This window comes from Tachyglossus aculeatus, chromosome 9, assembly GCF_015852505.1.
Source record: "Tachyglossus aculeatus isolate mTacAcu1 chromosome 9, mTacAcu1.pri, whole genome shotgun sequence".
Taxonomy (NCBI): Eukaryota; Metazoa; Chordata; class Mammalia; order Monotremata; family Tachyglossidae; genus Tachyglossus; species Tachyglossus aculeatus.
Window position 1 is genome coordinate 59216830 of NC_052074.1, and position 20967 is coordinate 59237796.

The 20967-nt window shown below is 44.2% G+C and overlaps 1 protein-coding gene across 7 annotated transcripts in view; it reads left to right on the forward strand.

Annotated features, from left to right (window-relative positions):
• The window catches only part of OSBPL6 (oxysterol binding protein like 6), a 131392-nt gene that overhangs the window by 65864 nt on the left and 44561 nt on the right, over positions 1–20967 (forward strand). For 4 of the 7 annotated variants that reach the window (XM_038751555.1, XM_038751562.1, XM_038751556.1 and 1 more), the window contains 8 exons: positions 1695–1787; positions 5634–5756; positions 7717–7770; positions 9782–9895; positions 10537–10707; positions 13431–13563; positions 16414–16517; positions 17034–17126. In XM_038751555.1, coding sequence (XP_038607483.1) covers positions 1695–1787; positions 5634–5756; positions 7717–7770; positions 9782–9895; positions 10537–10707; positions 13431–13563; positions 16414–16517; positions 17034–17126 — 885 coding nt within the window. Of the gene's footprint in view, positions 1–1694; positions 1788–5633; positions 5757–7716; positions 7782–9781; positions 9896–10536; positions 10708–13430; positions 13564–16413; positions 16518–17033; positions 17127–20967 lie in introns of those variants that run through there. The other 3 variants (XM_038751557.1, XM_038751560.1, XM_038751561.1) reach the window with 3 other exon arrangements.

Consider the following 20967-nt stretch of genomic DNA (forward strand, 5'->3'; position numbering starts at 1 on the left):
AGAGCAAAGAATTGGTTCCGAAGTACTGTGGAGTGATAATGTTCTTTAATTTTTTTTATTCCAATCATGCCGCTGAATAGTTCCTTCTTCCTTCAGTCCCTGTGAAATTTCAGCCCCCTCAGTGGATATATATGCATAGGGCATACCCTTTTTTTTTTTTAGAAACTGTGTCATGAGCGAATCCAGTTTGCTTCCCACAAAATAACCACCTAATATTAGCAGTTTGATCAGCAGACATGAAACACTTAGAGAGCTGCTCATCTCATATCCCACCTGCAAATCCTCCCCAGCAGCAGAGCATCAGTGTCTGTCTGATAGGGAGGCCATCTTGGCCTTTTCATTCATTCATTCTATCTTATTTATTGAGCGCTAACTGTGTGCAAAGCACTGTACTAAGCGCTTGGGAAGTACAGGTTGGCAACATATTGAGACGGTCCCTACCCAACAACGGGCTCACAGTCTAGAAGGGGGAGACAGACAACAAAACAAAACATGTCGTCAGGTGTCAAGTCATCAGAATAAATAGAGGTAAAGCTAGATGCACATCAGTGACAAAATAAATAGAATAGTAAATATGTACAAGTAAAATAAATAGAATAATAAATCTGTACAAACATACAGGTGCTGTGGGGAGGGGAAGGAGGTAGGCGAGGGGGAGAGGAAAAAGGGGGCTCAGTCTGGGAAGGCCTTCTGGAGGAGGTGAGCTCTTAGTAGGGCTTTGAAGGGAGGAAGAGAGCTAGCTTGGCGGATGGGCGGAGGGAGGGCATTCCAGGCCAGGGGGAGGACGTGGGCCGGGGGTCGATGGCGGGACAGGCGAGAACAAGGCACAGTGAGGAGGTTAGTGACAGAGGAGCGGAGGGTGCGGGCTGAGCTGGAGAAGGAGAGAAGGGAGGTGAGGTAGGAGGGGGCGAGGGGATGGAAGCCTTGAAGCCGAGAGTGAGGAGTTTTTGCCTGATGTGTAGGTTGACCCCCATCGCCTCACTAGTTGGGCTCAGAATGGTGGTGGAGACGGGTCCACCAGCATCCTGGGGGCCATGTGACCAAGTTTCCCCATTCCAAGTCCTCCAGCCCAAGCCCACCTGATCTGCATAAGCCTTGCCTGCTCTATTCCAGCTGAATCGCCACAGGAAATCAGGCGGCAAAGCAAATCCCTTTCATTAGCAGTTTTCTACAAAGGCCCCCACCAGTGGAATTTAGGAAACAGGTGGAGTCCTGGACTTCAGCCTGAAGCCACATCCCCTTGGCAGTTGGAAAGTTAAATCCTCTGATTTCCCCATGATGCGTTAGGAGAATGGAGTTCTGCTTGAGATTTTTTTTTTTGGCTTTAAAATCCTCTAAGTACCCTCTCCTCCAGACATTTGGGAGCTACAGAGGAATCAGCCATGCTCCTTGTATAGCACGTTTGGAGGCTAACAGTTCTCATTTCACCTGATCCTGTTCTGCAGGGCAAGAATTGAATTTGCGTTTGCACAGAAATGCTTCAACTGAACAAGCAAAGGGGCAAAAATAACATCACAGTTCATCCTGCAAGGGTTACCATCTTTACCGTTGACTTTAGCCCATCGGAGAACGTGGTCACCACTGTGTTTATTCGTTGGGAGTCACCTGTGTAACCTGCCATTTACAGGTCCTGTCTAATGGATGAGATACCATGTCTGAAACTGGGTGCTTATTTTGCTTTTATTTGTTTTTAGGGGGGATACATGTTAGAGAGGAACGCCTCTGCTGGGCACGAACCATCTGTAAGCAGGCAGTTTCTAGAAACTGAGCCTGTCTCACTCTCTAAGGTCAGTGAGGGAACGGGTCGATACTTGAGGTGGCACACTGTGTTGCCGGAGTCGCATGGCCCCAGAGGGGGAGGGAGGGGATTGCTGTCGTGAATGAGTGTTCACCCTTGAAACCACTAAGGGTACCCTTGAAATCACGAGGAGTGTCCTTGAGTGTAAGGAAGAGCCCAGTCTACCCATTGCTTCTGCCTCGATGGCCCCTTGGTTGAATTTTCCGGGGCGTCTGGAGGAAGACTGGGTAGAAGAGAGAAGGCTTTTACCCAGAGTTAGAGAGATGAAGTTCCAAGTTTAATTTTGGTGGAAGCCCCAAATGCCAACCTGAGCCATTGGCATTTCCCATCGGCCAATAGGAAAAGCAATGGGATGTGAGCCCTGGAGTGGAATATGCGACTCTTCAAACACTGCTAGGGAAAAAGGTTTAAATTCCGGAGAGCATGGGCCGGAGCAGTGTGAGAGTCGCACGGCATAGGAGCCTCCGGGAAACACCAGAGACTCATTTTTAGTCTCGTGTTGTTTTACACTCAAGTGTAAAGCACCTAGTTGAGTACACTACACCAGTCGGGCACTCAGTAAATGCTGCTCTGACTCCTACTTAAATAATTTCCTTTTAAAAAGTATCATTTCCAGAGGAGAAAGTACCGTTTTCTCAGTTCTTTCAATGGGGAAATCAAATCAGAGAAGCAGTGTGGCCTAGTGGAAAAGACCACAGGCCCGGGTGACAGAGGACCTGGGTTTTAATCCCAGCTCTGCCACTTGTCTGCTGTGTGACCTTGGGCAAGTCACTTCACTTCTCTGGGCCTCAGTTACCTCCTCGATAAAATGGAGATTGAGACTATGAACCCTATGTGGACTGCGTCCAACCTGACTACCTTGTATCTGTCCCAGCGCTTAGTACAGTGCCTGGCACATCGCAACTGCTTAACCGGTACCATTAAAAAAGTTACATCTACATTAAGACTTACTTTTTATTCCTTTTTAGTAAAAAAAACAAAGACCGACATTCGTATAATGTTCTACTTTTAATTGCAATTAATTGATATATGGACAGTTTGGTGCACTTCCCATTCTTGAACATTGTCACTAATGCACGCAGCCCTGCTTGAATTGTGTGATGAAAATCCCCAGCTGTCAAAGAGCAAGATAGGGACCCCGCCTAAGCCAAAGATTGGTGAATTCAGAAGACCAGCACCATGTGGGACAGTAGGAACAGGGTAGTAAACAGAATGCAGAAGACTCAAGGTCCCCTCTCTGATATTTTTTCTAGTTGATGTTTTTTCTCGGTGGTTCAATCAGTCAATCAGTGGTATTTATCGAGTACTTACTGTGTGCAGAGCACTGTACTAAGTGCTTGGGTAAGGACAAGACAACAGAGTTGGTAGACACGCTTCCTACCCACAACAAGTTTACAATATAGAGGACTTAACTGGTTCCTTAATTACCAGTGCCAGAATGACCAACTGTTTCATGTGACCCACCCAAGGACTGCCCTGTTTGTGATGTGGTATTTTTATCCCCTGGAGACAATAGTTTGTTTAACTTTAATCACTGGCCAATTTCCTAGGCTTGGGGGAAATATTTTTGGAAATCCTGCATTTGCCAAGAATTATTTGATCACTTGTTCAGAAATACTTGCATCAAGCTGAGCTATTTTCAGAAGCGTGTGGAAGCTTCTCAGAGCAATGTTTTTACCTTGGAGGAACACAGGGAGGAAGAAACTTATTTTGGAAACCAGGAGTTGTGGTGTCACAAAGACAGGCTGCTGTATCCTGGATTTATTTGAAACTTATTTCATGCTGTCCTATATATTATTAACTATGTTTATCTTGAGCAAATTATAAAAAAAATTCTTCCTGCTCCACCAGGGATGACGAGGGTGTGACTAGCAACTGCAAGAAAAAGGCGATTTTTCAGAGTTGTAATGTACCTGAACTGGAAGATGGAAAACTTGCCAAGTACAGTTAATGCTTCTTGAGAGAGAGCGAGATTGGATATTTATAAATACATGAAAACTTAATGCCCTACTTACTTAATTGCCCAGCGTTCCAAACGACTAGCCTCCCAGACCGCTTGGCTACGTGGTCCCCAAAAGTCAATTATTTGTAGAAACAGGGAGAGATGGGTACATTTGCAGAGCCAAATTGAAAACATATGCAGCCTTTTCACAGTTGCCTAGTGCCCATATTATTCCCATTTGGTATGTAGGGCTCTCATAAGAGCATTGGCATCGGGAATATGGGCAGAGCCTGGTCTTTGGCACACTTAGGAGGCCAGGGTAGTAGCTCCAGAAAGAATTTGATCAGAGGTAAGACTGTCAGCAGGTCCCTCCAGACCGGATCCAAAAGGGAAACTCCTCTATTTGTGCCACAGGTTGATCAGGAACATCAGTGACACCAGGTGCTTCCTTGTGAACCTTTCATTCATTCATCCAATTATATTTATTGAGGGCTTACTGTGTGTACAGCACTGTACTAAGTGCTTGGGAGAGTACAATACAACAATAAACAGACATATTCCCTACCCACAACAAGCTTACAGTCTAGAGCAGGAGACAAACATTAATATAAATAAATAAATTAAATAAATATGTGCATATGTGCTGTGGGCCTGGGAGGGGGGAGAATAAAGGGAGCAAGTCAGGGCGACACAGAAGGGAGTGGGAGAAGAGGAAAGGAGGGTTTAGTCAGGGGATGCCCAGACAGGGACTTTGGCTGCTCTCGAACAGCTCCCTTTGGCTGGACATGCAGCATCATTGGACTGGCTGATCCTTTCTTTCAGGATGGCTGGTTGGGGGGAGCGGGGTTTGTTGGGGGACTTCTAAAACGTGGGAGAGGTTGCTGTTTAAAGAGAACAGCACTATTAACACCATGCAACTGTTCCTCTAGATTGTAAACTCATTGTGGGCAGGGAATGGTTCTTCCAACTGTTATAGTGTACTCTCCCAAGTGCTTAGTACAGTGCTTTGCAAACAGTAAGCGCGCTATAAACACCATTGATAGTCACCCTTACCCTAATTAGTTTCAAATTAATCAGATTGAAAATGAAAAGTGGTTGGGGCATGAGTTGGGATCAGGATGTATCCACTAGGTAATGAACAGGTGACTTAATCCCATGGACACCTATCATCTTCCCGTCCACCCAAACTGCTGCCACCATGGTACAAAAGAGGTCTTCAAGAGTCCCACCGAAGGGGATTGTGGTGGGGTGTGACTTTAAATTGGTCTCAGAATACTTCAGGAAACAACTGCCCTCCTCAGGGCATGTATTTCCTGAAGTATTTTGGGATACATATGAAAGAATAAGATTATTCCTGCACTAGGAATCTGTACAACTTGGCTGAAGAGGGTGAAAATCTACAATAACATTCTCTGGGCTAAACAGGCACATAGGGCCCAGTATCCTTATTCTGTCTTCTAACTTGGAAGCCAAGCTCCATATGTATGATCTCTCGACTCCTTTCCTTTAAAAAAAAAAACATTTTATTGAAATCACTTACGGTAAGAAACGACTGACTCTCTGGAGAATGGGTTTCAAACATTTCAAGTGACCATCGTCTGAATTCCATTCTACTTCAGATAGGTGTGGTGGCCAACGTAAGACTTGTTGTGGGGCTGTGTTCCTTCAGATAGGCCTGGCTTTCTGGTGGACTTTAAGAGAAGAGAATATTTTCTGACCAGAATGCTGATCGTGCTCCCTTGTTTACCTGGAGTCAGGGAGACGCACAAGTTCAAGAACAGTTTGTTCTCGGTCTATCTACAATATCTTGTAAGAAGTTTGCTCTTTTAAGCCCTGTTGCATCATATTGATTCAAATGTGATTTAAAAAAAAACCCAAATTATTTTCTATCAGGAAGCTGACAGCTGGGAAATCATAGAAGGGCTGAAGATAGGACAGACGAATGTCCAGAAACCCGACAAACATGAAGGATTCATGCTGAAGAAAAGAAAATGGCCTTTAAAGGGTTGGCACAAGGTGAGTATCCAGTCTGTTGTTGAACAGGTGATCGTGAATCTGTATGGAAAAGTTCTAAATCTGGGTGCCAATTTTAGAGAGAGAGAGAAAGAGAACACAACACAGATAGGTGATATTCACAAATGTTGACATAGGTATTCACCTTAACAATTCACTGTCCTCTCTCACGTTCCACTGAAACCTCATGAGATGGGGCATGTGTAACCGAGTTTGACTTTCTCAGCCCAGCGAAATTGCCCCTAGGCCCAAAGTCCATGAAACTATTTATATTTGGATGGGGAGAGGGGGAGCTAGAAACCTTTTTTTCCACCCATTTGTTCCCTCCAGCCTGGTTTTATAACGGACAAGCTTCTCATCTTCTGACTCAGTTGATCTCTGGTGGCTTCTCTGCCTAGGCATTCCAGTGGATGGAGGCAGTGGTAGAGAGATATTGCAGGGTGAGGAAATTGAGTGGCAGATGAACCACTGTGACATTTTTCACCCGAAATTCATGAGTTTATTCAAAATGACCATGACCTCCCTGGAACTTCACTGCACACTAGGTAGAGGTCCAAAATCATTTCCATTTCCTCTACCCTCCCTGCTATGTTTCCACCATCACAGGTCTGTGGGGCGTGGGAGGCTGATCGCTCAGTCGATCATCTCATGATCTTTGGTGGCCGAGCTACTTGCCCAGATCTGTACCTTCAAACAGCAGTGTGGCCTAATGGAAAGAGCAAGAGCCTGGGACTCAGAGAGAACCTGGGTTCTAATCTGGACTCTGCCAGTTTCTTGCTGCACGACCTTGAGCAAGTCATTTAACTTCTCTTTTCCTCAATTTCCCTCAACTGAAAAATGGGGAGTCAATACTTGTTGTCCCTCCTACCTAGACTGGTAATCCCACGTGGGACAGGCATTACCGACCTAATTAATCTTTACCTACCCCAGAATTTAGAACAGTGTTTGACACATAGTAAGTGCTTAACAAGTACCATTTTTTTTAAAAAAAAACAAATCTTGTTGTTGTCACCTACTAAGTTCGTCTCCCCAGATCTGGTGCCCCCAAGTTTTCTTATCAGAGCCGTTAACATGGCTTCTTGTCAGTAAATCCTGGGTGCTTACGAGAACAGTTGTCCTTGCAACACGGAGTCCTTTTCCAGCAGAGAAAAATTCTTGCAGATAGGAATAGCAAGGCACCCTAGCATCTCCAACTCAACTAGAGGGACACCATAAACTACTTATTCACCTCAAAGTTGCCTTAGTTGGAAACTTCTGTTTCTGTGGACTTGTTTTCTCCTTGTCTCCCTAGAATAGGGAGCAGAAGGACAGACTATAGGAATCATTAGGTGTCTTGACAGAAGTCTAGCTTTCAGCATACAAAGATCTGATCCTCCCATTCTTTCTTTTTCTGGTATTAGACACTTACTATCTGCCAGGCACTGTACTAAGTGCTGGGGTAAAGACAAGGTTGGCAGGTTGGACATAGTCCCCGTCCTCCGTGGGGCTCACAGCCTTAATCCCCATCTTACAGATGCTGGAACTGTGGCACAGAGAAGTGAAGTGACTTGCCCAAGGTCACATACAATCAGACAAGTGGCAAATCCGTCCCTCTGGTCTTCGTCTGCCCCTTTGTAGAGAGAGTGAAAAGGGCAATGCAAAATCCTAGCATCCAGGTATATGAAAGGTTGAGCGATTCCACGGGGTCAGAGAGTGGGAGAAAAGGAACACCCGTTTTGGAAATTGAACCAGACTATTATATGCCAACCCCGGGCACCGTATTTTATAGGCACAGTTTAATCCTTTCAGCAGTCCAGATAGAAGAGGTAGGGCAACTTGTTCCAGGATGCTGGTGGCTTCTCCAAGTTAAAAGCACCACATGTTTATTGGCAGGGAGATTTAGAGCTCCCTAGGGAAGAACTGTACAGTATTGGGTCTGTGTGAGGGAGTTTGTATATTAACTCAAACTATTTGGTTCTTGCAGCGCTTTTTTGTCCTGGATAATGGCATGCTAAAGTATTCAAAGGCTCCAATGGATGTAAGTAACAGGTCGGTCTTTGTCTCCCATTGATTTGGAAATCTGCCTGATGTGAGTAAACCACTGTTGTGGCACAGATCCTCCGGCCATGCTTTTCTTTGCTCATTTATGTGCCTTCTTTGGAAGTCGGGCTTTAGTAAGCAGCCGGATCTCCAGGGTGTGGAAAGGTGGGTTCCCTGTATTCTAGCCAGCCTGGGGTGCAGTTTCGGACACGTGCATGAAGAAGATGTGGTACCGCTTCCGTTTCTCTCCCTGTTTCTCTCCCTGGAAGTTGCACGACAACCCCAGACACTGATGCGACCTTTTTTCGCTCCGGATTAGGACCGAGGAGTCCTAAAGATTGTGATTTTCCACCTTGCAGAGATGAGCCATAAAGTCACGTAGAGTTCACTCCATGGATTTACTGGAGTGGGAAAAGGAAGGAGAATTTCCATCTCCCGCACCCCCACCCAATCCCATCAGCCCCTAAGGATCAGCAGGCTGATGTGGGACAAGCCACAGGTGGCCGGAATGGGAATTTGGGGAGGGGGTCACTGGAGGCACAGCTGGTGATTGGCAGCCACACACGCGTGACGATTTTGCTGCCAATGATGCAGTGTGGCCCAGGTGGGCTCCTCTGCTTCTCTTTTGGAACAGGTGTGTGTGTGTGTGTGTGTGTGTGCGCGCGCGTGTGTGTGCGCGTGTGTGTGTGTGTGTGTGTGTGTGTGTGTGTGCGCCTCACTGGGAGTCTCTGGGTTTACAGCTTTTGGGGATACCCTGGGTGTTCCAGGATTAGGCAGGGATGGGATAGTTGGTTTTGCAATTTTTCATTTTTTATCATGGCATGCACAATTCTCTGTGAGGTACGGTCAGCAAAGGATGGCAAACAATCGGTGGTATTCTTTGAGCACTTACTGTGTGCAGGGCACTGTACTCAGAGCTTGGGAGAGGACATTAGAATGGGTAGACCTGCTGCCTCCCTGTTTTCAGTTTGAGGCAGAGTAGAAAGGGGCTAAGTTATAGGGGTGCTACAGGTGAATAGAGAAAGACCTAAGCATCATCAAGAAGGAAGGGAAAGAAGTCATAAGACAGGAAAGAAAGGAAGTTTGAGACAAGTGGTTAGAGAACCGAACGGACCATAATGAGAAGCATATAAGAGCCTGCTTGGTCCCCCACAGACCTAGGTTTTCTAGCTTACTTTAATTGCTACCCTGCACTCTCAGGCTGAGACCAGCAGTGGATTTTAATCACTCACTCAATAAGTGGTATTTATTGAGCACTTACTATGTGCAGAACACTGTATACTAAGCACTTAGGAGACATCCTCATGAGCTAGTATCTACCCTAGCACTTAGTACAGTGCCTGGCACATAGAAGGAGCTTAACAAATACTGTTTTTTTTTTTTAAAAAAGTGCAGCCAAAGACGTCATTGCCTATCTGCTGTCTTCCCGAGCCAGTCTGTACGCCTTCTCAGCAAGTGCCTCATAAGTTGATTTGGTCTGTCTTCGGTCCACATTTTTGAAATGTCTTCAGCTTCCTTACAGAGTTAGGTCATAATAATAATAATGATGATAATCATCATCAATCGTATTTATTGAGCGCTTACTATGTGCAGAGCACTGTACTAAGCGCTTGGGAAGTACAAATTGGCAACAAATAGAGACAGTCCCTACCCGACAGTGGGCTCACAGTCTAAAAGATAATCTTTTATCTTTCTATCTAAAAGTCTAATAGGCAGGGAATGTACCTACCACCCCTTATACCCTCCTAAGCACTTAGTACAGTTCCCTGCACACACTAAGTGCTCAGTAAGTATGATTGATTAATAATAATGTGGTATTCGTCAAGTGCTATGTGTTGAGCACTGTACTAAGCACTAGGACACATACTTGATAATCACTTCACTCACACCGCTTCCCTTATTTTGGTTAAATCCTGAAGCCCTGCACTGGGCTCATTTCAATTTTAGCCAGTGAAGAAGAAGCCAATTAGGCGGAAGTCCCATCCTACTTACGCATCTTGTGATTTCAGATTCAGAAGGGCAAAGTGCACGGGAGCATCGACGTCGGCTTATCCGTCATGTCCATTAAAAAGAAGGCACGGAGGATAGACCTGGACACGGAAGAGCACATCTACCACCTGAAGGTCCAGCGTCTTTCTCCCCCGCACACCGTTTGTCACATTAAGAATTGCAGCGTGGAGAGTTCTACGCGTGCCCTCCCTTCTGATCTTGTTCCATCTCTGCGTCAAACAGAATCTCCTCACCCTTGGCTTTATAGCACTCAATCACCTCGTCCCCTCCTTCCTCAGCTCGCTGCTTTGATACCAGAAACCAGCCCCCACGCTTTGCTCCTCTAGTCCCAGTGTACTCACTGTACCTAGATCTCGTCTGCCCGCCATCGACCCCTGGCCCGTGTGCTTCCTCTGGCTTGGAACGCCCTCCCTCTTCATATCCAACAGACCACCACTCTCCCCACTTTCAAAGCCTTATTAAAATCACATCTCCACCAACAGGCCTTCCCCAACTAAGCCCTCATTTCTTCTGCTCCCATTCCCTTCCGAGTCACCCTTGCATGTGGATTGCACCTTTTATCCACCCCTCCTTCAGCCCCACAGCACTTACGTACCTATCTGAACTATATGGATATTACCGTCTGCCTCCCCCTCTAGACCATAAGCTCATTATGGGCAGGGAATGTGCTCACCAACTCTGTTATACTGTACTCCCCCAGGCAGTTAGTATGGTGCTCTGCACACAGTAAGTATGATTGATTGATTGATTTCAGGTGAAATCCCAGGACTGGTTTGACGCTTGGGTGTCCAGACTGCGGCACCACCGTCTGTACCGCCAGAATGAGATAGTCCGGTCTCCGCGGGATGCCAGCTTCCACATCTTTCCTTCCACCTCCACGACGGAGTCCTCGCCAGCTGCCAACGTGGCCATGGTAGATGGAAAGGTACGCCTCAGCGGGATGGAAATCAGGGAGGACAGTAAGCATTTAATAAATACCATTTAAAAAGCCACACAAAAAAACTGTGGGTTGTATTCGAGGCTGGATTTGCCAGTCCCCAGTTGATTAACCCATGGGAACGCAAAAGGATTTGCTTTCCGAGTAGAAATTAAAATGCCCATTCTCTCAGGGCGGTAATGTGCTCCTTTGCGTCTTGTAAGCCAAGTGTCATCACTTTAAAAGTACCTTAATTTGGCCAGAATATCAGGGAAAATGGGGTTTGTGGTTTGAAAAGAAGCTGTTTAAGAAGTAACTTTTCCCTTTTCATGGATTAAATTCCCCCAGGAGTTCTCAAGTTTTCTGTAAGTGCTCTCTGGAATGCTGGCCTGTGCCTTTATATTCTATTGCAGTCAGATTTTACTGGAAGCAAATATTAGGCTAACCTTGTCTTTCACGAAAGGTACCCTAGTGGGTGGAAAGACGCGGAGTGACGTGACATAAGGGGGTCCTTATGGCAAGAGTCACAAGTGAGAAGCAGCATGGCCTCGTGGAAAGAGCACGAGCCCGGGAGTCAGAGGACCTGGGTTCTAAGGCTAGCTCTACCACATACCTGCAGTGTGACCTTGGGCAAGTCACTTAACTTCTCTGTGCCTCACCTACCTCATCTGCAAAATGGGGATTGAGACTGTGAGCCCCTTGTGGGACATGGACTGTGTCCAACCTGATTAGCTTATATCTCACCCAGCTCTTACGTACGTGGTACATAGTAAGCATTTAACAAATACCATAAAAAAACTGACTGTTAGAACTTTTGTGGTTGTTTCTGCTGTCACTAGGGAATATCGACTAAAAGGCTTGGTAGTTGCTTTGATTCGAAACCAGCTTGAGGAAGAGGAATTGAGATCCTTTTTCTAAATAAAACAGAGCTCCTTTTTCTTCTCGTCCTTATCCTAAATGATAATCTGAAATACCTTCAAGGTTGCTCTCAGTGTATGTGTTGATCCTGCTGGGTGAGGCGATTGAACTGATTCCTCACCTACTGTTTGTTCTGGAATTAGAAAGGTCCTGGGCTTTTAGTATAATAATAATAATAATAATTACTATCATTATTAATAGTAAACAATTGTATTTGTGAGGTGCTGATTATGTGCCAAGCACTGCACTAAGCATTGGAGTATGTACAAGCTGATCAGGTCAGAGACTGAGTTGAGCTCAGTGTCTGACCCACATGGAGTTTATTGTCTAAGTAGGAGAGGGAAGAGAGGGGTTTAATCCCCAATATACAGAAAAGGAAACTGGAGCACTCAGAAGTTAAATGACTTGCCCAAGATCATACAGCAGGCAAGTAGCAGAGCATAGAATAGAACCCAGGTCCTTTGCTCGTCCCACTAAGCCACACTGCTTTTCCACAGTGCCTTCAGTTACCAATGAAATGAGTTACCTCTCTGCTTTAGCCTGAAGTATTTCCCATTCTGGTCATCAAAATGTAATTGAAAGAGAGAAAGAGCTATTTATCACTCGTGTTTGCATTCCAAATATCAAATTATGAATCTCTGGAATGATAATCAGTTTAGAGCCCTCAGTGGATCATAAATAAGTTGGGGCTTGTGAAGTGTGCATTTCATTCCAATCCCAGTAATTTAGAAAGGGGGAAAATCAGTGCGGTAATTGAATATTAGAGTCAAGGAGGGTTTGGAAAGAAAGGTTCTGGTTGTTTTTTTCCCCCCCACTAAGAACGTAGATACGGATTCTCCCCCCACCCCCCAAAAAATTATAAGAAATAGACCTTTTTTCAGGGGAGTTTACAGGATATAAGTACTCCAGGGATCCAAATTTACCATGCGATGGAAATTTGCTCCTTTGGGAGGGGCATTAACCCTCTCATACCAGGAGAGAACTGATGACTGCTGCCCTCATTGCACCTACAAGGCAGCCACTCACTTAGATAGCTCTTTGAAAGAGTTAATACCATCCCCTCAACCCCATTCCCCCTCCCCACCCCAAAGTGCCTGACTTAATAGGAAATAAATCCAGGCCATGAAGGAGCTGGGCTCACTGTTAAGACCATGTTGTATATGTCAGATCCTTCTTTTCTAGAGATCACTTGCATGTAGAGAAAATGTCAGGGGACTTTATGCTCTAGACTCCATAATAAGGTAAGCACGTGATTTCCGATCAGCCGACAAAGTCTGGAATGCTGACCTAGGGCAGTATCTCTCACAAACAGGTGTTCTAATCCCTGGCTCTGCCTCTTGTCTGTCTTGTGACCTTGGGCAGGTCACCCAGCTTCTCTGTGCCTCAGTTATCTCATCAGTAAAATGGGGATTAAGACTGTGAGCTCCATGTCGGACAGGGACTGTGTTTGCCTGATTAGCTAGTATCCACCCTAGTGCTCAGTACAGTACCTGGCACATAGTAAGTGCTTAACAAATACCATTTAAACTCTCTCTCTCTCTCTCCTCTGCCCCCATCCCCCCAGGGGGCTGGTTCCTGAGCTAAGAGCAGAGTGAATGCCAAATACATTTGTGTTTTGCAAGGACTGATGTGTGGAAAGGCATAACTGAGTCCCTGACAGAGAGGATTCCTCTCTGTTTGAGGTGGACAGGACAGCCTCATGCTATGCTACATAATGCCATCTTTCTAAGACGTCTAGCAAAAAACATCTCTCAGTAGAGCATGCCAAATAGTATCTTTGTGTGAAAATCTGTTCCATATATCTGTTTTGTTAGGTTCAACCCAATAGCTTTCTGTGGCAGCCTCCTCTTCCTTGTAGCAGTAGTCTTCCTGCAACCTGCACTTCTGGCCAGAGTAAAGTAGTTGCTTGGCTACAGGACTCTGAAGAAATGGACAGGTGTGCAGAAGGTCAGTGTCTCTTACTTCTCTTATTTCTTCCGCAGAAGCAGTTCTGTACATATATGAGATTTCTTCATTCATATGTTAGTACCGTAGCCATTTAAAGAGATGGTAGTTGTTACTGGTTATTTTTTGGTGACTTTCCCCTTAACTCAAAAGCAACTTGCTTGTACACTCCTTGCATGTATTCCATGTGCACTTCTTGTTTCTTGAGGCTAGAAGAACGCAAAGATGTATTCTGAAAACCGTGTTGTGGGCAGGCAACATGGCTGGCCACTCTGTTGTACTGTACTCTCTCAAGTGCTTAGAAGAGTGCTCTGCACACAGTAAGCATTCAGAAATTGCCATTGATGATGATGGTGGTGATGATGTGGACATATCATCATCATTATCATCATCATCAATCGTATTTATTGAGCGCTTACTATGTGCAGAGCACTGTACTAAGCGCTTGGGAAGTACAAGTTGGCAACATATAGAGACAGTCCCTACCCAACAGTGGGCTCACAGTCTAAAAGGGGGAGACAGAGAACAAAACCAAACATACTAACAAAATAAAATAAATAGAATAGATATGTACAAGTAAAATAAATAGAGTAACAAATATGTAAAAACATATATACATATATACAGGTGCTGTGGGGAAGGGAAGGAGGTAAGATGGGGGGGATGGAGAGGGGGGTGAGGGGGAGAGGAAGGAAGGGGCTCAGTCTGGGAAGGCCTCCTGGAGGAGGTGAGCTCTCAGTAGGGCCTTGAAGGAAGGAAGAGAGCTAGCTTGGCGGATGGGCAGAGGGAGGGCATTCCAGGCCCGGGGGATGACGTGGGCCGGGGGTCGATGGTGGAACAGGCAAGAACGAGGTACGGTGAGGAGATTAGCGGCGGAGGAGCGGAGGGTGCGGGCTGGGCTGGAGAAGGAGAGAAGGGAGGTGAGGTAGGAGGGGGCGAGGTGATGGACAGCCTTGAAGCTGAGAGTGAGGAGTTTCTGCCTGATGCATAGGTTGATTGGTAGCCACTGGTGATTTTTGAGGAGGGGAGTGACATGCCCAGAGCGTTTCTGCACAAAGACGATCTGGGCAGCAGCGTGAAGTATAGATTGAAGTGGGGAGAGACAGGAGGATGGGAGATCAGAGAGGAGGCTGATGCAGTAATCCAGTCGGGATAGGATGAAAGATTGAACCAGCAAGGTAGTGGTTTGGATGGAGAGGAAAGGGCGGATCTTGGCGATGTTGCGGAGGTGAGACCGGCAGGTTTTGGTGACGGATTGGATGTGAGGGGTGAACGAGAGAGCGGAGTCAAGGATGACACCAAGGTTGCGGGCTTGTGAGACAGGAAGGATGGTAGTGCCGTCAACAGTGATGGGAAAGTCAGGGAGAGGGCAGGGTTTGGGAGGGGAGATAAGGAGTTCAGTCTTGGACATGTTGAGTTTTAGATGGCGGGCAGGCATCCAGATGGAGATGTCCTGAAGGCAGGAGGAGATACGAACCTGGAGGGAGGGAGAGAGAGAGCAGGGGCAGATTCTAGACTTTTAAAAGCAAACAGTGGGAAATATGGGGGACAGAAGCCTGTATTGAAGTTTCATTCTTACCCCTGTTAAATGGATTTGGTTTAATCTGAATTTGTGAGAATCTGCATTTTTGAATTGTGCACCCTAGTTAGACCGTCAAGACTGTCCTGTAACTTGTTTTCTCAGGTGGAAATAAATCATGTAAAGAGTAAAAGTTAACTGGGATTCTTTCTCTGAGGCCTTGCCTCCGTATCTGACACATTTTAATGACTCCATAAACCTGCAGTGATTTGGGAAATATCTTTAATAAGCACAGCAAGCGGTGTAATATTTTCTAAGAAGCCATTTGTGCTCTTCTCAAAGATGTTGGTGAGATGTGGGATACTTAACTCTTATGTTCCATACCAGTTCCCTCAGAAGTGGATCTTAATTTATGCCAGCTGTCTTGCTTTGAAACCCGTTAGAATCTGGAGGAGTAAAAAGGGAAGAAATCTGGTGTAGCATGAAAATCTAACCTTTATTCACCTTCTCCAAATAGTCTATGATGCTGATGATGATGATGGTATTTGTTAAGCGCTTACTATGTGTTAAGCACTGTTCTAAGTTCTGGAGTAGATACAAGATCAGGTTGTCCCGCGTAGGGCTCATAGTCTTAATCCCTATTTTACAGATGAGATAGGTGAGGCATAGAGAAGTTGTGACATGCCCAAGGTATCACAGCAGACAAGTAGTGGAGCCGGGACTAGAACCCACGTCCTCTGATCCCCAAGCGTGTGGCTCTTTCCATTAAGAGCTTGATTCCTCTACCAGCACCTAAAAAGGTGGTCTTTCCCTTTAGGAGATTGTATGTCCTGCATTGACCAAAACAGTCTCAGAACTAGTGTAGCCTAGTGGATAGAGCACAAGCCTGAGAGTCAAAAGGACCTGGTTTCTAATCCCAGCTCCACCACTTGTCTGCTGTATGACCATGGGCAAGTCACTCAACTTCTCTGTGCCTCAGTTACCTCGTATGTAAAATGGGGATTAAGGCGGTGAGCCCCATTTGGGTTATGGACTGTGTCCAATCTGACAGTACTTGGTACAGTGCCTGGCTTAACAAATACCATAAAAAAGTTTTAATTCTTATTCCTCTTATTCACCATGATTCTAATTCTCCAAGATCTGTTGTATTTTGATTTATGATAATGATTGAGCATTTCAGTAGTTTTGTGATTCTTGTACTGCATCAGTCAAACAGTGTTGGCTTTCATTTCTCTTGTAGTTTTAATGCAGTGTCAGCAAGACGTCATGCTCCCTTTTACAGATTTTTAATAAATTCATTGAGCTAATAATTTTTTATTTTTGGTTATTCCCAGATCTTGCACATTGCCAGTCAAACCTTGTGGAACTTAGCAAACTTCTTCAAAATTTAGAAATTCTTCAGAGAACTCAGTCAGCACCAAACTTCACTGATATGCAGGTAAGTGCATTAAGTGTTCTCATGAATGTACTTAAACCATTAACTCTGAAGTTTGCTGAATTGTTCTGTGGTTATGTAAATTAATATCTAAGGATCGAGAACTGAAAATTTGACTAGTTTCTCTTCTGAGATCTTCCAGCCTCTCGGTGTTAAGGTATGATTTAATGTTGATCGCATAGTTCAAAAGATATCTTACTACTAAAATAGAAGTAGTAGGAGAGATAAATTAATAACTAAACCATCCATCCACATATAGTGTTGAATAGGGAAGGAGTCATATAGATACTCAAAAGTGTGGTCGCATTTCTGTGTAGAAAATTAAAAGTAAGATTCAGAAAGTTTAAATGAGATTTTTGCTCATATAAATGCCCAATGGCATTCTTTGCTTGCTCTTTTGTGTGTAGGTATATAACCACACAATTCTTTACTAACTTGCTGTGCTCTCTTTGTCTATACTTGTGTCATCTGTGTGAACTTAATAGCACTTTGTTGCTTTTAACTATTTGTGTAATGTAGGCTAACTGTGTAGATATGTCAAAGAAAGACAAGAGGGTCACAAGACGTTGGAGAACAAAAAGCGTCAGCAAAGATGCAAAAATTCAACTTCAGGTACAGAATTCATGTTGTTTTCCTTCATTCTCCTTGCTGAAGTGATTTTTATATGCGAGTCAGTGTGGTAACTAAAAGTCGGGAAAGCTAATGGTTGAACAGACGATTATCACATAATAATAATAATGATGGCATTTGTTAAGCGCTCAGGGACATTCCAAAATCGGTTAGCAGAGAACACATTGATTAGGCTTCTTCTGCAGCCACGTAAAGAATTCAAAAGCTAAAGTTACGTATCGTGAATAAAAAAAAAATGTAAATTCTCCCAAGAGGGTTTCACAAAACTGCCAGGGAAAAAAAAATAGAATGCCTGAGAATGCTCAAGGGATGGGTTTGGAACCAGATTCTGATCTCCGGATCTCCTCACTCTTCTTGTTAATCGGCTTTATCCAGTACTGTTTTTGAGAGCAGAATTTGGCCTTCAGCAAACACCTGTGAATTGAATAGTCCGAGTTGAACAACTCAAGGAGAATCTTAATCTTGACTGCAGTAATGTCAACGAACGAGTGGTCTTGACATTCCCTCTGATAATTTCTATCAAAAACACTTGATTTTAGAGGCTATCAGTTTTCTCATAATTTGTAAACCAGGGAAGATTGGGATAGATGGTGCGTGGTTGTGGGAGAAGTCACCTCTTTTCTTTCTTGCTGTATATTTCAAGAGACTCTTGTCAGTTGAGAGTGTTTGCTTCTGTAATGTGAGAAAGGAGCAGAACCTGAAGGCTGTGTCCATAGTTTCATTCTCGTGAAAAGAAACCGCTGGCAACCAAGTGCCTTATTCTAAAATGGGTTTTCATTTGCCATTATGGCTTTTGGCCTTTTAAAATGCTATTAGCGTAAAGTCTTTTGAACCTTATAAATGTGTACCTAGTTTAAGTGAATGGCTATAAAAAGATTCATCATGAATCATTTAGAATCCCAAGATGCAGTTAAAATTTTAAAATAGCAGTTTGTAGTTTTTGAAATGCTGTGTGTTGCCATGGTACTTCTGTGTTGTAAGTATTAGATATATCAAATATCAAAAACCTGATTATGCCAGGTTTTCTTAATGCCTTTATTAAAGAAAGCACACACTTGGTGAAAATTCATTTCTCGCTGCCAGAAAGTTGCAGCTATTTATATTATTTGAGACCTTTTCTGAGTTACGCTGTCATCGCCATCCTATCTTACAGTCTAAATTTTATTACTCTACAGTATTCCATTAGACCAACCAGGCTTGCAATTTAGCTTTTATTTTTTAATATCAACAATGAGGAGAAAACTTCTTTTCCAAACTATTGGCCGTCTTCTGCATAACAAATCTTGTTCTTAAATTTTGTGTTCTAATGAAATTATTTATTTTGTAACTAACATTCATTTTGTTGTATGTCCACTAATCGGATGCATTTGAAATATTTCAGGGGTAGCAAAGATGTTTGGATTTTTCCCATCTAACAACCGGTTAGCCTAATTTTGGGTAGTATGTAATTTCTTTCTGATCACAAACTTGATACCTAAAAAGAAATTACATCAGAACATTTTCATGGAGAAAATTCATGAACTCAGTAGGAGTTGTTTCACTCGCTGTAAGCACATCATTTTTTATTTACTTATTTCTTGATTGATTACGTTTTTTAGTCCAGTATCCATGTACTCAAGGACCAAGATGATATGTGCATTTTGAAAAACAAACATCACAGGTAAACACCAGGGTTATGTAAAAGACTGGTATTTACTGTTGGTCCCTTGAAAAGCAGCCTTATGTAACCAACGTCTGTCTGTTTTCCTCGCTGTTGCTTGGAAGCCTGTTGTAATTTGAGGTATGGGAGGTCTATGAGATTACAGGTGTTCTCATCAGGCACTCCATAAGGAAGTCTGAATTCTACTTTCTGCCACTGTGTTCAAAACTCACAGAAAAATCAAGTTGAGGGCTTACTTTGATTAGTCGGAAATGATTGAAAAAGCAAGATATTATTCTGGGTTAGTCACGATCACGGGCATGAGAACATAGCTGGTGAGAGCTATGATAGTTCAGTTGTCCTGTGAGGTAAGGTGGAACAACCCCATGGCCTTTAAATCAAAGAATCCTTCAATGACCCTGTAAAAAATCAATGCTGATAGCATGGCCTAGCGGATACAGCATGGGCCTGGGATTCAGAAGGACCTGGGTTCTAATCCTGGCTCTGCCACTTGTCTGTTGTGTGACCTTGTTCAGGTCACTTCACTTCCCTGTGCCTCAGTTAGCAGTTCTGGAAAATGGGGATTAAGACTGTGAGCCCCATGGGGGACAGGGACTGAGTCCAGCCTGATCAGCTTGTATCTATTCCAGTGCTTAGAACAGTGCCTGACACACAGTAAGTGCTTAACAAATACCATCCTCATCATCATCATCATCATCATTTTATAAGCCAGGTAGGATCAAGCAGAGCTCAAGGGAGCGCAAACCCATTGCACTTTCACTTTGACTGTTTTGACTCTAAGTGAAATATATTTGGGAGGAAAATCCTGCCCAAATAAAGTGCTTTCTTTTTTTTTATAGTATTTGTAAAGCGATAACTATGTGTCAAGCACTGTTTAAGCGTTGGAGTAGGTACAAGTTAATTAGGTCGGATACAGTCCCTGTCCTTCATGGGGTCCAATACTGTCATAACGAGGAGGTTCTGCCTCTCCAAACCAGCCAGTCTCCCCTAAAAGTGCTGAGACTCATCCTTCGTTAGTCAAAGATTCAAGTCAGGAAACATGGGGACTGAGATCAAGGCTCCCGATTTCCAAGAGAGCACTGTGCCACAGAGCTGAAATCTCTTCAATAATAAAATTATTCAGGTATTCCGCTGTAGGCCTCACCCTGCTCGGTTCCACTGAGACCTAGTTAAGTATTTATGGGCCCTTGGCTGGGGATTTAGAGCGGAAGAGTACCTAGCCCAGGTATAAAGTCAGTTATTTTGTGGGGAGAGATAAGATGGCATACATGCATGCCTGCTGATTTCATGTTTCCCATAAATGTAGTGGGGATTTGGTCCCACAGAGCGGGGCAGGAAATTGAAAGCGATTTTTTGACCTAGAAATCACCCGTCAGAGTTATCCTTTCGGAAAAGATAGTTTCCACTTATGGTGATTTGGCTTTTCAGGTCTGGGATAAGATTTCGGGGCCTTCATTAAGGAATGGTAGTGTACTGATATTTTAGATGACAGAGCAAGGAACACCTGAATTTGATGAACTTGTTGTTACCTCAGTGCGTAGCACAGTGGGTGGCACATGAGCGCTTAATAAATACCATCATCATCGTCATCAAGGTGGTGGCTGTCATTTTACTGTCAAGTGCATAAGTTAAATATCGGATGCCTCAGTATTGAAGGAACCCAGAGATGGCAGCTGGGATATGTAAATAGTGTCAAGAGAGTAGGAGAAGCCAAATGTGCAGCATTCCCTTTGGTCCTCCAGAAGCTTCCGTGGCTCAGTGGAAAGAGCCCGGGCTTTGGAGTCAGAGGTCATGGGTTCAAATCCCAGCTCTGCTAATTGTCAGCTGTGTGACTTTGGGCAAGTCACTTCACTTCTCTGTGCCTCAGTTACCTCATTTGTAAAATGGGGATTAAGACTGTGAGCCCTCCGAGGAACAGCCTGATCACCTTGTAACCTCCCCAGCGCTTAGAACAGTGCTTTGCACATAGTAAGCGCTTAATAAATGCCATTGTTATTATTATTATTATATTCATTCATTCAGACGTATATATTAAGTGCTTACTGTGTGCAGATCACTCTACTAAGCTCTTGCGAAAGTACGATACAATAATAAACAGTGACAATCCCTGCCCACAATGAACTTACAATCTGGGGGTGGGGGGGGGAGATGATAATGAAGGCT